Genomic DNA, 19,131 nt, shown 5'->3' on the forward strand with positions numbered 1-19,131 from the left:
CATCAGTCGCTTTATAATTACAGTATGTCATTATTAGCGACATGGTTTTCATTGCTATGATGAACTTCAAATTCAGGAGCCTACTTTTTTAACCTAGCTTATTAATTCAGCAGAGACTTCTATTCAAATCGGTTTAAAAATAAGGATGCACACATACAGTAAGAGATTAATCCTGAATACAGTATAGGGTACAACGGGGCTAAAGACTTCCTGGGGTAAAAGTCTCCTTTGATTTTATTTTCTCCCAAAACACTAAATAGCATCAACTACCCCAGCAATTTCCTAAACACCTGTTTTTCAACATACACGGCAAAAATATCCTGTTCCATGACATCATTGCGTGTGGTGTCTAAAGCTTGATTTTGATTTAATATGTAATCCTTTTAAAATGTTATAAATTGATGTAGCTAATGAATATCCTGGAAATGATCACATTTATTTTGAGACCAAAAACTTATTTGTCATTTTCAATTTTGTTCAAGGTGATTATGTAAAAAACAAAACAAAAACAAAACAAAAACAATTACAGTTCGGTATGTAAATGGAAAATATTTGGGGCAAAATCCCCCCTGTTGCAGGTGCTAAATGCCCCCATAAAACACATTGTTTTTCTTAAGTTGAGGGAATAGTTTAGTTATGATCAGGGGCATAGCACCAAATTTTGGGCCCCCTGACCAATTTGGGTTTGTGGTGGGGATAATATGTATAAACATTTTAGATGGATATTTAACAGTGCTAATTCATAACTTTTTGTGTTCAAATACAAATATTATTTGGATCAAGTGATACATTATTAAAAAATATATACAAAGCCTATTGACAAAATAAATTATACATGTATACATTTATGAGTTTTCTTGTTGGCACAGTCACCGTAACATTTCTGAAATGAGAAGAGGGCCAGTTTGTTAGTCTATCCTGAGACATTTCCTGAGAAAGTCTTAATTTGCTAACAGATATTTTGGTTACAATGTCCATTTAACTTAAATATAAAATTATTTTTTAGCTCATGCTGTTAATTATGAAGGGACCTTCTAACTTTCTAGGTAACCCTTCTAGATACAATTTGAAAATATTAATTTGACAAATTGTACTTTGTCAGTTTTTCATCATATTGGTTGCATTTTAGCTTTTGAAAAATTGTAAAATTAATTTATATTCTATCAATAAATGTCTTTAAAACTGCTTTTATTATTCTGCATATATATATATATATATATATATATATATATATATATATATATATATATATATATATATATATATATATATATATATTTGTTACATGTTTGTTGTTTACATGCATAAATTGTTCCATTTACAATGATTTACACTGATACTCAGAACACATGCTAAATCAGTGCTGTCTTTTTAAATAGACAACAGCATCTGAGTGCGACAACAGGTGATTTTGGTCCTCACATATTCTTGTTCATGCCCCTGGTTATGAAAAATGTTCAAAGTGGGCTCACATTGACTGATCCAATCACAATGATAATTTTTTTTTTTTTTTTTTTTTTTTTTACAGAATACTTGAGATGTACAATAATTAAATTCCAAATGTGATTGAAATGAACAAGAAAACATGCACAATTTTCTGAAGTGGTTATTTTGAATAAGCATTATTTTAATTTGTTACTGTAAAAAGGATATAGCTGTCTTAAAAGTATTTGCATAAGTTGAAAAATGATGCCCTATAAATATTGCCCCAGTATCTACACTATATCAATATAACCCCCTGGGGGCCTTTTTAAAAAAAAAAAAAAAAAATCATAGCATTCAGTTGTTGAACATTTAATTGATGATCTACCATACCAAAGAAAGAGTTCCAACCTTTCTAAGAAATTTTAGTAATCAGCGTAAAAGCAAGTTTCGGTTCTGCAGGTGTGAGAACTAAAAGGAAGAAAGATCTGGCTCCGAATACCGAGATGCTCTCACATAAATCTAATTCTGACCATTCGAAACACCAGAAAGAATTCATTTGAGAGGTTTTAATCAAATAACCTCAATAGGAAGCCACATCTATTTATCTATCTATCTATCTGTCTGTCTATCTATCTGTCTGTCTATCTATCTATCTATCTATCTATCAATCTATCTATCTGTCTATCTATCTGTCTATCTATCTATCAATCGTCTGTCTATCTATGTACGGGATCTATTGTCTGTCTGTCTGTCTATTTATATTGCTCAATCCTGTAAGCAGTTTAATTTAATAAACAGAAACATGAATGTATTTACTCAGTTCTCTGCAACCTGCTTAATTTACCAAACTACAACTGACAGTCAGGACTGTTGAGAGGATTATTTGTGCTCCCTGCCCACCCTTCAAGACCTGTACGTCTCCAGAGTGAGGAATCATGCAGGTAGAATCACTCTGGACCCCACACACCCTGCCCACTCCCTCTTTGAACTGTTGCCCTCTGGCCGGCGCTACAGAGCAATGAGCGCCAGAACATCCAGGCACAAGAACAGTTTTTACCATCAGGCCATTTTCCTCATGAACAATTAAACTGCCTCAGGACTCCCCCATGGTGCAGTAATGTAAATACATATCTCATGTACATATGTAAATTCACATATTTAATTCAATAACTGTACATACCCCTACGTTGCACATGCATTACCACTTGCACATGTACATATGCCATTCTTTTATATGTCTTATTATTTGTATGTCTATTTATACTCTTACCTTATTTTATATTCGGTGTCTCACTGTAATGTTCTGTGTGCACTTGTTTCTCCTATCACCAAAAAAATTCCTTGTGTACGTGAGAACACTTGCCAATAAAGCTCATTCTGATTCTGATATCAACGTGTACTGTGATATAACTTATCAACTTTTATTTTCAGCATCATTGTTACAGCCAGTTTTACATGTAGGTTTTTTTTTTTTTTTTTTTTTACAGTAATTTCTAATCCCTCTGATTTTTCATAAAATATTTTCTGTTAATCTGAGTTATATTTAAAGGTTTCATTTTTTTTTTCCGAGTACACAGGTGTTGGCAGTTGATTATGCCTGAATTACCCATGCAGAATATTTAAATTCAGCAACTGATAACTACAGTGACCTGTATCTCCTGTGCAATCCTCATGCAGCCACACCATTAATTTAATTTTGAATATCCAAAAAAATTATAAAATCTCCTCATTATTTATTTTAAAAAACATAAAGCACTTCATATTAGTAATTATTTTGTTGAGTCAAATAGTTGTATTTTTCACATCAAGTATTGTATCAAATATTTTATTATTCTGTGCTTGCTATTTTTAAAATATCTCTGTTTCCTCGAGGCACAACGGTTTGCAGCTGCTCTGTATGCAATGTGCAGCAGTGCACAATGAATTGTTTGCTTTGGTGGTCACCCTGTTCCCCTGAGACAGAACATTCAAATACAACAACAAAGAACAGAAGATGAAAGAGAGAGAGAGAGAGAGAGAGAGAGAGAGAGAAACACCATCAGGGTTGAAGAAACTTTTTCCTTTTCTAGGAAATATATAAAATTTCTCTACAGTTTGTTTTAGTCCTAATTCTGAACAACTTATAAAAACTGAAATAATTAATGTGAGATTTACAGATATTTAAATTAAACTAAAGACTACTACTATCTTTCATATTGTTAAAAATGTTGTTTTATCAGTCTGATTTAGCAGTTCCTTTAAAATTTACAAATGGCTAATTTTCACCTCATAAAGTTGTGTTATATCATATAATTACAAGTTTTGAATACTCCCACACTTATTTTTTCTAAGGAACAGTTTATATTGCAGTAACACCCAAAATGTATTGTCACTTCTAAATGTGAGAGAGAGTAAAAATATTTTAAAGAATAAAATGTGACTTGACAGAGTAAACAACATAATACTTTACTGATGAGTGTATGACACTGAACACATCTTTATCAATATTTTCAAAAATGTATGCACACAGGCAAAAATTTATGCACAGAGGCAAATTATACAGTTTTAACAATATCAATTAGCCTACATAAAAAAATACTTTGTCCAAGTCACAGACAAAGCAAGAAAGAATTGCTTCTTTTCTTTTTTTGTTATTTCAAAATAGATAAGATCAAAAGAAAATACAATGACAGTCACAAGACAAATGAATGACCCATGAGTCTTCACTGCTTCATCTGGAAAAAATAAAAATAAAAATAAAGACAATAATTATATATATATATATATATATATATATATATATATATATATATATATATATATATATATATATAAAGCTTTAAGTGCAGAATACATCACAAAGTGAATTTCTTAGCCTGTAAGTATACAATGGTAACATTAAGAATAAGACTGTCATGCAAAAGAGTTCCAACATCTTCTTTAAAAAGATCTGTACTCTATTTAGTCATTTTGGATTACCTTGAAGAAGCTTAGCAGAGCGCTGTAGGTCAGAGTAAAGAGGAACAGAAAGATGAATGAGGTGGCAGTGTACCAGAGACTTCTGAACTCATCCTCCTCCAAAACATTTTTATTGCAGAGCAAAGCAAAGCCTGTCTCTGGCTCTGGTGGCTCACCTGAAGAAAACAAAACAAACAAAAAATATGTACACACATGCACATGAACTGTATGTACAGTATACACAGTACACAGTACTACATCATACACCTGAATCTACTAGTTTTGGTTACTAAAGCACTGAAGCACACAGTTGCCACAAGTACTGCCCATATGTAATCACAATAAACTCATATGTACTTTTAATGTACATGTGACAAGACAAACCCAATGCAAATATCCTAATGAATTGGTCAATGAATTATGAATCAAAATTAGGATTTAATGAGTAACTTGCTATTTGCATCTAATCCTGATATTGTGATGTTACATGTAACCACAACATATCCTCAAAACATCTGCACACTTATTTTCTGTCTATGTTAAATGTCAATGTTTTAAAGATTTAAATGATTAGTAGTCACTCATACATAGTCACTTGTAGGAAATGAATACAGCCTAAGAGGCATTATGTGCAGTCTCGAAAATATACTTATGGCTTTCAATACTGAATGAATCACACAAATGTTTCTGAATTTTTAAGCTTTCAATAAATGCTCGACTAAATAATGCAAAACACAAATTTAATACTTCATTTTGTGCAGACATTTGCAATACAAACAGACAAACAGAAGAGCAAAACCCAAAACAAATCTTTGGAACAGAGAAGTGTTGGCATTAGAAGTATTCACATGACCACATGAATAGTAACAGTGGCACAGTAAGCACAATGCAAAACGTAAATAAGCATATCTAAGTATCACACATTCTCACAGGTCATCATAAATCTTTGCTCTTGGTTTTAAAAAGCTTTTTATCATTACACAAATTATATTTGTTTCCATGAATTAAATGTATAGTTTTGGGTGTGCTGTGGTATTGGTGTTTGACCCATGCAGTACAGTGATACAAACATGTAGACAGGAGAAAGCACAAAATCAAAGACACATCACATTAAAAGAGAGGAACAGGACACAAGCATTTCAGACCATCCAAGTGAGTAAGATAAATGCATAATCATATTGAAAATATCTATCAGATGTTTTCAGTATTATGCAGGGGCAACATAATCAGCATCAGAAGAAGGACATTCATTCTTTTTACTTTTGCTTGTTGATATTATTAATGGTGAGATTGTATTGTTGATGTTGGCATGTTGGACTGCACAGGAGATTTCAGAATTTTTGTATTGTTCTGGAGTCACTGTTAAAAAGCTGAGGACAGATGTGAAGGTCTCTTGACGAATTGGACCACTGGTAGGGGCCTCTATGTATTTTTTTTCAGCGCCCACTGTCCACATGATATAAACATCACCAAGCTGTGCGCTGGTAACCTCACACACCAGAGAGACGTGACCAGGTTTATCATTGTCAGGTCTGTAAATAACAACATTGGGCTTCTTTCCATCTGAATTAGGAAATATAATAAAAGGCCATATAACAGTGAGTCAGAGGAATTAACAATAATGAACACTATGACACTGTAAATGGTAACCCACAGTTACTAAACATTTCAAATGGTCTAGCATTTTAATGGAAGATAATAAATTAAAGTGTAACTGCTTTCAGAATCTTTAATGCACAGTGAGCCACAACACAAAGTGGGTTGTCTGGAAGTTTGAAAATTGTAACTTACCTCCTTTGTTAAATTGGATCTCCTCCCTGATTTCTTTTCCATTTGTGTCACGGGTGGAACAGATGACCTTTTTACCCTCAAACCATTTCTTGTGATCAACTGTGACATTGTAGATTCTCATATGCTGAGAAGTTTCCTTTGAAAAATGTGCATTTCCTGGTATCCCACTGATTTGTTGATTATCCACTAGGCACGACACCGAAGCATCTTCTACTGCTTTGATTACACTTCCAGAAACAACAGCCTCCAATATAATTTTATTGTTGACAAATATTTCTCTCTGCACTGGTGGCTTCAGAGTCAGTGTGAAGCTAGCTACAAGGTAGAAAGATAAGAAAGATGATTTAATGTCCTTATTTGAAGTATGAGCTTGGATAAATTTGTTGATATGTGCATATTTAATATAGCAGTTAAAAAGAAAGAGAACAAGAAAGAGCGAACCAACATTAGACGATGATTTACCATTAAAGTTTTTCTTCTCCAGAATTGTTTTTCCCTGGTGTGTGACCTGACAGGTGTAGACAGTATTTGTATCACTTCTGAGCTTAATATAACTCCTTGTTGTGTAAAGACCATTGTTCTTGTCTGGTATGTTCTGCTGGAAAGTCTCACTTGTCTCAGTTTTATCATTTAATTTCCATTGAACAGTGAGGTCTTTGGGGAAGAAGTCCTCAACCACACACATGACAAAGGAACTTTTCTTAGTTATTACTGGAACCAGACTCAATACTGGTGGCTGTTGGTCCACTAAAAGGGAAAATACATGTTTTAATATGCACGTGACATTTCTTTAATTTAGTTCCCATATGCAAAATTCTCTCTAATATTGCTGATTCTTTTTGTCCACATTTATTGACATCTGCTTGATTCTGTAATTACCTGGCTTTTCAAATTCTTTACTCAAATGACCCTTTGGATTCTCCGCCTTACACATTATTTTCTCTCGTTGTTTCCATTGTTCTTGACTAACAGTTATGTGACTAATTTTCAAAGCCGATGATGATTGACTCGTGGCTGGGTACTGGACGAAGTCAGTCAGGGCATTTCCATTTCCATCAGTCCATTTGAAATTTAGCGATTCGGCTGGAAAAAACCCAGAGGCCAAACAGCCAATGGTCTGGAGTCCATCAGAACCAGTTCCGCACTGAGACAGGGCGATCAGAGAAGTTGGTGCCGATGGCTGTGTGTCTAAAGAAAGGGGAAAATGTACATATGTATATATATATATATATATATAGTATATATAACAGACAAATAATAATAATAATAGCCTAATAAAAAGAAGAAGAATTAATCTGTTATCTATACAGTATACCGAAATAAATGATTAGAATAGCGCTTATTTTCGACACTGTTTACACAAAGGATATTTTACTCTTTTGCTTTTAGCCGTTCATAAAAGAAGTGTCTCATTTGTAGGCTATTCATTAAATATTTTTTGTACAAAAGATTAAGCTTAACAAGGCGTCGCATAACATGATTGCACGACCAAAAAGTTTTATGAGGATTTTGAAAGTATGCGTTCAGTGTCTGAATTGAATATAAGTTGTAACAGGAAATCAAGATCTAGTTGTCACAAGTGCTATATCTCAGTAACTGAAAGATTTTGAGACACAATCCACACACAAAAACAACAAAATAATAATAATAATAATAATATAACTCAAAAATATTACGTATAGTATATAGCCGTGGTTTTGTTGGTTTCAAACACGAAACCCATTAAATGATATATTTTTTTTATTATATTCTCAAACAAAAATCCAATATCATCGTATTTTACTGCTTTTGGGTAAGCAAAAAAACTGGCATACATTAAAACAAGGGTCGACTATTTAATGAAGGCTTTTAAATAATTTATTATTGCATTGTCTATAATTTAACATTAACCATTTTTGTTTTACTGTTTAAATTTTGCTCAAACGTCAATAATCTTTAGTGGCAGGTTCAAATTGTGACAACTTGCGCTATTCATTGAGAGAGCATATCCCGCATTTTGTATAAAATATGAGTAACACTTTACAATAAGTTCCATTCTTTAACATTAGTAAATGCATGAGATATCATAAATAAACTATTTACAATAAAATTTTTACATCATGTATTCATTTTGTTAATGTTAGTTAATACAAATTGTTCATTGTTAATTCATGTTAGTTCATATAGTGCATTAAATAATGTTAACAAATAAAACTTTGGATTTTAAAAATATTACAATATGTTGAAATTAACATTAGATTAATAAATATTTAATAAGTATTGTTCATTATTAATTCATGTCAACTAGTGTTGTTAACTAATGTTAATAAATGAAACCATACTGTAAAACGTTACCAAAATATGCATATTTCAGCTGTTCAGATGTCATATTTCAACCTATTGTAATTCTTCAGTTTGGGAGAAAATTTAAGCTATCTGCCAGAGTGACCTGAGAACCCGGTTTATAAATCCACGATGAACATGAAACGAGAGCAATAAAATAAAAATAATTTTAGATCATGTCACCGGATAATGAAGGCAATGCTACAACAACAAACAGACTTGCCATGTAGTTCAACATTTGATGTCGTTAAAGACAAAAATACTCGCAGAATAAAATACATTAATTACCTAAAACTACTCATTGGAATATCAATTATAGTAAGGAGAAAAAGGAGTGGAAAACTTACTTGAGACTGTGACTTGTGTGCCTTTACCCCAGTAGTCGAAGCAATCACAACGTTACATCGCTTGATACCAGCTGTACAAAAACACTGATGTTCGTACTGAACGCCAAACGATGGATCATTTGATGACAAAATGATCACTAATTCATATTTTAAAAAAACATCAAAGTTGAGTAATCTCTTTGTCTCTTTATTACTAGCCTATGTCCCATTTTCTTAAAAGGTTAAAAGTAATTAGAAGATACAAATGTTTTCTGTAACCAGAAATTCCACCGGCTGGCCTTACTTGCACGTTATACTGTTTGTTTGTTTTTTGTTGTTTTATGTACTGTATATATTCATTTTAAAAAATGCACATACCACATAATGTGTAAAAGATCATTTTAATTAACCAAAAAAACTAAAAAAAAAAAAAAACTTTTATGATCTGTTGTAATCAAGTCCCATATGAACAAACAAACTGTATGCCTTCTTGCTGGCATGCTGTACAGTACACTACTGAGAATGGTGGTAACTTAATAGGTTTGATTAATGTTCTTTTTATTACAAGTAAAATGGGTAATACTTTATAATTACTTTTTTTATTAATAAAACACACAAAATACATTATAAACTGTTATAAACATTGTATATAGCTTATATAAGTGTAGCGATATTCACTTTAACAAGTTATCTTATATTACCATATACATAAGAATTATGCATATGTTTTTTCCAACTTAGAAATATAAATTGAAATATCATGATAAAAGGCATCACTGACAGCAGTAAAAGGCAGAAAAAATGACATTTGATATAAATACTGGACAAAGCACCTGGGAACAGCATCTAAATCTAGCACGGGTGAAGTGACACAAAGTACTTTCCCAAGTTTAATAGCATACGTTGTACTTCAATGCATAAATATTTTTACGTTTAGCAGGCTACCAGCAAAGTAAATATACAGCGCAAATAATGGTGACTCCATTGCTGCTGATGCTTTAGCATTTCAATGAAAGTAGATAGAGCTGCAGGCCGGAGAACTCCAAATGGGGCGGGATCTCCAAAAGAGGGCGGAGTTACTCTAAAATTTGGCGGGGTTACTCCAAAAGGGGGGTTGCGCCAACTCCAAAAGGGGCCGTCACTTCCACACACGGTTAACATAGGGAAAGGGTTAGATTTGGGGCTCCCTATATCTTCAATGGCGATTTGGAGCTCACGCCCCTTTTTGAAGCAATGCCTGCAGCTATACCCTTATCTTTCAAAGTAGCCTACAAACTGGAAAATAATTTCAGGTGGGGTTTTGCTTTCTTGTTCCGCCCCTTACTGAAACGGACAATATGATTGGTTTTCAAATATCCAACCGCAACTGAAACGAACGTTCTGAGTTAGATTGTTTATCCTGTCTGTAGTGTCTTTAGTTGCGCTTCCGCCTCCTGTTGCTCCGTGCATGTTCAGAGAGGATCTCTGTACACTTAATAAAAATACACACACAATTCACTGAATGGTGCTGCGGCATCACCTTAGCAGATTGAAAAGTTAGGGCTTAAAAGCCTGCTCATTGCTCTGGCGGCCATACGTATCATCACTCAATTTAGATGAGCATACGCAAAATCCAAAGAAAGTTATGTGGGCATATGACGTATGCCTGCATATGCCCTACATTACACTACTGACTCAAGGACCCGACAGCAGTCGCGGAACACAGACGATTGTTTCGAGCTCGCACTATCACAGCACATACAGGCTCATTGGGACCAGGGTGCAAATAGCATCTAACAATATTTTCACTTATTGCAAAGAAGATGCTTTTTGTTGCTATTCACCCTTGTATTGTCTTAAGAATATGCACCCTCATTTTGTCCTTCGGGTAATTTTACCCGTACTGAAAACCATTAAAAATGCATAAAAACAATAAATGCTCAATTTAGATTGCAACGCACTAGACAGCTCTTAATGAAAATCGGTTTTATTGTGGTCCCAAAAACTATAACGATAGGGTGACAAAAAGATGACCGAGGCTATTTGCACTTAAAAAAGCGGCTGTGGCAGGGTGAGCAAGAGACAGACACAGTGGGTGTGGTGTCAGGCCTCAAGAAGAATTTATTTGAAATAATAATGAATGTAAATTCTGAAAAGGAAAATTAAGTGGCTATGAGAAGTGGTGATAAAAAAGTTAAGTTTGTGTTTGAGGTGTGCTGGGGCTCTGAGAAAGCCAAGGGTGTAAAGTAATTAAAGTAAAAATACTTAAGTATTATTGTTTGGGAATTTGTACTTTACTTGAGTGCTATTTAAATGGAATACTTGTACTTTCACTTACATTTACAAAGAAAAAAAATAGTACATTTACTCCTTACAATTTTATTTAAACTTGAAAAGTACTCATTACATTTTTGCAGAACATTTTCTTTCCTCTTACTGGACTGAAGCCGCCTTTTTACTGCATCCGACAGACTGACAAACGACAGAGTGTCACATGGCTGTGTGGAGTTCTGACCATCTGAAGAGGCAGAATTTCGGATCCGATTTGAGCTTCGGATACATTGAAATATTTGTGCGACCAGACCGTATGTGACCACCTGACAGACTGTGATTTATTTATTCAATTTGCCCTTCACCCTCATCCCCACCCAAAAAACCACCCCATAATACAAAACCTGAAAGAAAAAAAACATTTGTTTCCTCTGCACACTTCACAATTTTTTACAGGGCACTCAAAACCCCTATGTAACAAGTTTCTTAAGATAGGGCAAGGAGGAGGTAGGAACCAGCTGAACAGTCAAAGTAAAACTTTAATAACAAACTGAACTCAAACATAACATAAACTGCAAAACAAACACACACACACACACACACACACTCACACAGCTTGGTGCGTTTCTCTGTCGAACTGGCATCTCCGGCCTCCCCTTATCTCTCGCCCACTGATTAGTCAACACCACGGCCTGGCCACACACCCCTCCTCGTCACACCCTTGTATATGACTACATGAGGTAACACGTAAAGTACACTTAAAGCAAATGTCTGGTACAACATAGAAAAGTGAATCAGTTCCATAAAGCATCTTGAAAAAGGGCTTATAAGACCACAGTTGACCAGGCAAAATAACTGAAAAGTTGAGCTCTTGCTCTTAAACATGAAAAGCATGAAAGTGCTCTACAAATGTAGTCTCCATTTGTGAAACAAAAGAAAGAAAACTCCTTTCTCAGAATTACGCAAACAATCATACCAAACGCTGGCATCTCATCAACGAATCAAACAACAAAATCCATATGACATTCAACAGTTTCTTGTTCATCACAACATAAAAACTGTTAGTTGCCTGATGCTTGCTGGTCCCTGAAGCTAGTAGGTATGGCTGCTGATCCTGGTTCACAATGTGTTCCTCTTGGCTCCTGCAAGGAAAAAGCAAAATACCAAACAATGAGTTATACCAATCTCACGAAATTGTAACTACATAATTTTGAGCTATGTTTCACATTTCAAAAAGTATTGTAATCACCTTGTGAAAAACAACTAGATGATCCATGGCCTGAGCTGCACCGATCTTTTCTTTCTGACAGGCTGAGGTGGCAGAATGTGCAAAGTAGCAGGAAAGATGTGTCATAGTCCCATTCTGTCAAAAGCAAGAGTGTTTGCCATCAATATGCATTTTCAGACAAAATTACTTTGCTTGATTGAAATGCCCTACTTCCAGGTTATAATCCATTATATTTATGTTTTTAAAAAGTAACATTTTAAAGGAATAGTTCACCCAAAAATGAAAATTTGCTGATAATTTACTCACCCTCAGGCCATCCAAGATGTATCTGAGTTTCTTTCTTCATCAAAACAGAATTTAAGACTTTTAGGATTTCATTTCACGCCTCCTCCTCTAAACAATGCAAGTGAATGTCCTCCATTTTTTTGACGGTCCAAAATGCATATTTAGGGTGCATCAAAATAATCCACACGACTCCAATCGACAAATAAAGTTCTTCTGATTGCAAACGATTGATTATTTTGAGAAACAAAACAATACTTATATACTTTTCAACTAGAATTGTTAGCTTCTGTACATCTCTGTGATGTGCGCCCGGATGACGTAAACTCATTGGTAAGGTCACGCGTCACGTGGAGGAGGAGTCAGGAAGCGCGTCATTGTTTACAAGAGAAACTTGTGCCATTCACAAACCAAAACAGTCCAAAACAATTTCAAAACAATATAAAATAAAAAATAATTTCCAAATAATAAAAAAAAAAACAAAAAAACAATGTAAACAGTGACGCACTTTCTGACTCCTCCTCCACGCGACGCGTGACCTTACCAACGAGCTTACGTCATCCCTCTCATGAACGCACGTCACAGAGATGTACGGAAGTGAACATTTGTAGTTAAAAAGTATATAAGTATTGTTTTGTTTCTCAAAATAATCAATCGTTTCGATGTGACCAGTTACACAGTTATTGTAAAAACTGAAATTGTACATTTGTTAGTGCTTGGTTGGAGAGACACAACTGGTTACCTGATCTTCAGATAAAAAAATTTGTCTGAACAGGTAAACAATTTTACACTATAGTCCAAATACTTTTTGTTAACAAAACTATAGAGACCTGGATATTTGGATTAAAACATCTATATGTACTATAGCTTATTGAACATAAGCTTACCCCTCAGTTTCAACCATAAGTGCTGCAAGGATGTTAACAATCTGCCTTCTAGTACAGTCAGTCACTGTCCCACCTTCCTTATATTCATCAAGCACTGTTGTCTCACCAGGTTGTCAGTAGAATCTGTTTAATTAGCTGAACAGATTAAAACCATATTGTGTTAGAGCCATTAAATCATTTTTTAAATATGATGATGTAACCCACTTGTATTTTTAGTGGGTATTTTAGTATTAGTATTTTTATTATTATTGTTTATTGTTTTTATTTTATTATTTTTATTTTATTTTTTTGTGTATTTTATTTTGTGAAGGTTTCAGACATACTTGCATCCATTTATATATATATATATATATATATATATATATATATATATATATATATATATACACACTATATTGCCAAAAATATTCGCTCATCTGCCTTTAGACGCATATGAACTTAAGTGACATCCCATTCTTAATCCATAGGGTTTAATATGACGTCGGCCCGCCCTTTGCAGCTATAACAGCTTCAACTCTTCTGGGAAGGCTTTCCACAAGGTTTAGGAGTGTGTTTATGGGAATTTTTGACCATTCTTCCAGAAGCGCATTTGTGAGGTCAGACACTGATGTTGGACGAGAAGGCCTGGCTCGCAGTCTTCGCTCTAATTCATCCCAAAGGTGCTCTATCGGGTTGAGGTCAGGACTCTGTGCAGGCCAGTCAAGTTCTTCCACACCAAACTCGCTCATCCATGTCTTTATGGACCTTGCTTTGTGCACTGGTGCGCAGTCATGTTGGAACAGGAAGGGGACATCCCCAAACTGTTCCCACAAAGTTGGGAGCATGGAATTGTCCAAAATCTCTTGGTATGCTGAAGCATTCAGAGTTCCTTTCACTGGAACTAAGGGGCCAAGCCCAGCTCCTGAAAAACAACCCCACACCATAATCCCCCCTCCACCAAACTTCACAGTTGGCACAATGCAGTCAGACAAGTACCGTTCTCCTGGCAAACGCCAAACCCAGACTCATCCATCAGATTGCCAGATGGAGAAGCGTGATTCGTCACTCCAGAGAACGCGTCTCCACTGCTCTAGAGTCCAGTGGCGGCGTGCTTTACACCACTGCATCCGACGCTTTGCATTGCACTTGGTGATGTATGGCTTGGATGCAGCTGCTTGGCCATGGAAACCCATTCCATGAAGCTCTCTACGCACTAATCTGAAGGCCACATGAACTTTGGAGGTCTGTAGCGATTGACTCTGAAGAAAGTTGGCGACCTCTGCGCACTATGCGCCTCAGCATCCGCTGACCCTGCTCTGTCATTTTACGTGGCCTACCACTTCATGGCTGAGTTGCTGTCATTCCCAAATCGCTTCCACTTTGTTATAATACCACTGACAGTTGACTGTGGAATATTTAGTAGCGAGGAAATTTCACGACTGGACTTGTTGCACAGGTGGCATCCTATCACAGTACCACGCTGGAATTCACTGAGCTCCTGAGAGCGGCCCATTCTTTCACAAATGTTTGTAGAAGCAGTCTGCATGCCTAGGTGCTTCATTTTATACACCTGTGGCCATGGAAGTGATTGGAACACCTGGATTCAATTATTTGGATGGGTGAGCAAATACTTTTGGCAATATAGTGTATATATATATATATATTTGTATATTACTAAAATGTGGGATGCAAGAACGTAGAGTGCCGTAGGGTTGTGCGGATTACGTCACGCGCACACACACACTACCTGCTCGCAATGTGAAGAGCGCTAGGCTGCACCTGCGAAATTTCTTTCCATCTGTTGGAAAATATTACTACTTTGTGTCTGAAACTATTCCTATTTTATTAGTGGTTCCCGGAAGGAAAATATCTGAGTTCGTGGATGTCATTTACGTTTGAACTACGAGGTTTCAACTGAGGAGTTTTCATCTGCGCTGGATTTTCCCTGTTTGCGAGGAAACTTTGTGAAGGACACCAGATCGAAAGGGAAAATCTCCTTGTATGAACTGAGTCATACAAATGAACATTTATTAAGGGAACATTTTCATATCCTGGACACATTTTGGAACTTTGAATTTCTAAGCAGATCTCCATCTAAATAATCAAACATGTATTGTTTGTTTATTTTATTTAAATTTTCTTATGTTTAATTTTTGTTTCGATACTATTCATGTGCTAATGTGACGTTAAAAGAATTAACAATTTATATCTACATGTGCCTTGTTCAAGTTAATACAGTTTGACTGAACTGATTTATGTTTTGGGAATATTATTATTATTTTTTTCATCTTTGAGTCTAAATGGTGAAATTTTGATACTTTGGCAAGTACAATTAATTGATTGGGTATTTGTATTTAGAATATCATAATCAGAATTTTTGTGAGAACCCAGAACTCCAGAACAGTGTATACACATACATACATACATACATATATATATATATGGATATATGTATGTGTGCATCATTTTTTGGGGGGATTCCAGACCCTGATAGATTCTCCTCCAGAGTAACAATTCATTAATGGGTTACAATAACTTTAGCTCAAAACATTACTAAGTCTGTACACTAATAGTAGAGAGGATACACTTACATCTTTGGCTTAAGAACTTTGTAACTGTTCATCATCTCTTCACATTCATGGGTAGCTTTGATTTTTCAATGTAACTGCTGCTCATGGACCCAGAGCTTGAGCTCGGCCTCTACATGAGGAGACAAAAACAGGGGTGTGATGGGGTCTGAAGACAAAAAGGAATCACAAAACAGAATGAGACTTTTAGAGGGAAATTAATCTTAGCCTGTTTTTTATTAATTACCCTCTTTTACACTCAAAGTAGAATCAAAGATTTTTGTCTTATAAATGGTTATAAAAAATACATTATAAAACCATTCATTCTCTTTCATCACTATAAAGAACAAATAATTCAACAGCAAATTGTATTTATTCTTTAATAATCTGGGGTTTGTCAGCGGAGTTAATTTAACAGAAAAACGTACTAGATTCACATTCTAACTATATTTTCTGGATCAAAAAACCTAATCCGTAAACTTTTAGTATGCTCTGGACATGACACACAACAAATTCTTAGTTTATCTTATTTTGTTACTTGTCTTCATGAGCTCATTAAATACACATTCAAACATGTTAACTTATTTTGGTTTTCACCTTACTTTGCAATGGGATTGTAACAGTCTAAAGAGGAGGCGGGAATCGGCTGAACAGTAAACCAAGTTTAATTATATAACTGAACTTAAAACAAACATAAACATGAACAGACACACACACGCAACGTGACCGCACGCGCCTCTCTCTGGAACCAGTGCCTCCAGCTGCTCCTTGTCTCGCTCTCTCGCTGATCAGCTGCTTCAGTGCCGGCCATGCTCCATCACGACCCGGCCACACCCTCCTCCTCGTCAGAGAGATCTCATTCTATTTGGGAATCCATGTAACCGAGTAACCATCTGGAACTCTAGAGAAAAAAAAAACAACAACTCAAATTAATTGGATTAAGAGTTCCAGTTTTATATGATCTCATATTCGGGACTGTTGGCAATATTTAATAATAAATAGCACTGTTGTCCTGAGTCTAGGAACGTATGGCTGCTTACAGGGCCCTCAAATTTGTCTAAAATGAGACCGAAATGCGGTGCAAACTTGGTGAAATTGATGCTTTTCAGGCACCCACGGAAAAAACGTTGACATGACATGCCCGGACATACACTGTAATTAACGACTGAAAAAATGCAAATAACAGCTTTTTAATACACCCACAGACATTAAAGATATCTTTAATACGCACTTTTATAATCGAAAGTAATGCATAGTGGCCAAGGGAAAGCTTCAGATCAGTGCGACACAGGCGCCTTCTAGCTAGCGAATGACTTCGAATAATCCCTTTTAAACATACATTTGTCGCTGTACCTGAAATATTTCAGTTAACATGCAGATATAAGCACATCTGGATATAAAATATCTATTAAACGCAAAGTTTTAAGTTCATTTACTCACCAGTTGCAGCTTCTCATCCTCTCGGTGATGGAGGGAAAAATGGCGTCTGGAAAATTCCTCAGTTGCAGCACTGTCCAATTGCCCGGATGTTGACAATAACACTGGCAGGTGTTGGATACCTGTAACTCTGTAATTTTACACCCACACTACACTCAATAGTGTTCATTTCACTAGATCTAACACTAAAACTCAACACTTTACTCTGAAAAGCCTTAACACTGGGATTTTAACACCAGTGAATTTGATGTGTATGAGCACAAAGTGAGAAACACTGACGTCCTAAACGCCTGCTACTTCTACAGATTGGACAGTTATAAAGTCAAAAAAAAATTCATGTTGCAAATATATATATATATATATATATATATATATATATATATATATATATATATATATATATATATATATATATATAAACAAAAGGCTTTTGTAATTTAATGTGTACATGCAATGTATTTCTACACTTGCCTTCATATTTAAATTATATCTATGAACTTTTACTTCATATTTGCTGAATTATTATTGTTGTTGTTGTTAGGAAACTATGAATTATAATAATAACTATAAAACCAGCAATGATAATGATGCTAATATAATGCTAAGAAAAATAATGGAATTTGAGTAAATATTAATTATACATTTTATTGAATTCATCCGTCTGCTCAACAGCAAGGTTTGGTTGCAAACCTCAGAAAACAATTCACAAAACCATCAATATTAGTAACTTTCTTCAAAGCTTCAAATTATTATTATTATTATTATTATTATTATTATTATTATTTTATCTTTCTCTATATCTCAAGGAGCTGAGTACTCTGACATCGCAATTCGTGAGTGCCTTCCACCATGCAAGGAACATAGCGTGACTGTGAAAACGTTTTTGCAAAAATAATTTATCGTTTCACGTCTCAGGGCAGTTTCGAAGTAAAATATCCACTGTGTGCTGCTAAAAAAGAGTGAAATGTTCTCTTGAACAGATGCGTTTTTTTAAGGTTAATGTTCTATCAAGATTTAAATGAACAAAACCAACCTCCCTACCCTAAACCTTAAACCTGAACCTAAGCAAATGTGAGATGAAAAACAAAATTTCTGAAGCATACATGTCATTTTGTGGTGCTTCTATGACAATTTTGGCTAACGTGTCGACTCGTGTGCTCTTCAGGACTCTACCCTGGTCTTTTGGATCACATGTGCAACACTTGTTGAGCTGCCATGCAATTTGATCACACATGAACAAGCTTTTAAATGTAGTTGATTATGCAATGCAAACGTTAAAATGAGTCATGCGCTATAGTAAAAGTGTTTATATGTCATAAGATAACATTGTGTGAGGAACAGATGAAAAGTGTTTATGAACTGATAATCTGCCGTTTTACTCATGATTTGCGTGAAAGTGGATAAAAGTCAATGTTTTAGTGCCTGTTGTGTTCAATCCACCATGTTACATATAACAGGCCACGTAAAAATCATTTTGCAAAATGTAGTTATTGTAATTTGATTCTTTGACCAGGCTGCAAATGCCACTGGGGGAGAAATATGACAGAAAGAGTAAAAAGGTGACTTTCAAACCAATCATATTTAACAGCATCCTCTCTCCTCTCTTGATTTCATTCTAGCTAGGAAAATTTTTACTTTTTACTTTTGTTAATACTGAAGTACAATTTAATGTGAATACTTTTTTTTTATTTATTTTTTTT

The 19,131-nt window shown here is 34.9% G+C and overlaps 1 gene segment (V, D, J or C); it reads right to left on the reverse strand.

The window, feature by feature from the left end:
* Window positions 1-3,849: 3,849 nt before the first annotated feature.
* On the reverse strand, window positions 3,850-8,971 carry LOC127451781 (Ig mu chain C region membrane-bound form-like). The segment is given in 7 exon segments: window positions 3,850-4,139; window positions 4,384-4,538; window positions 5,623-5,925; window positions 6,154-6,468; window positions 6,616-6,900; window positions 7,033-7,341; window positions 8,823-8,971. Coding segments are annotated over 6 exon segments (1,125 nt in total).
* Between the last annotated feature and the right edge of the window lie 10,160 nt (window positions 8,972-19,131).

This window comes from Myxocyprinus asiaticus, chromosome 14 (assembly GCF_019703515.2).
Source record: "Myxocyprinus asiaticus isolate MX2 ecotype Aquarium Trade chromosome 14, UBuf_Myxa_2, whole genome shotgun sequence".
In the NCBI taxonomy this organism is placed as follows: domain Eukaryota; kingdom Metazoa; phylum Chordata; class Actinopteri; order Cypriniformes; family Catostomidae; genus Myxocyprinus; species Myxocyprinus asiaticus.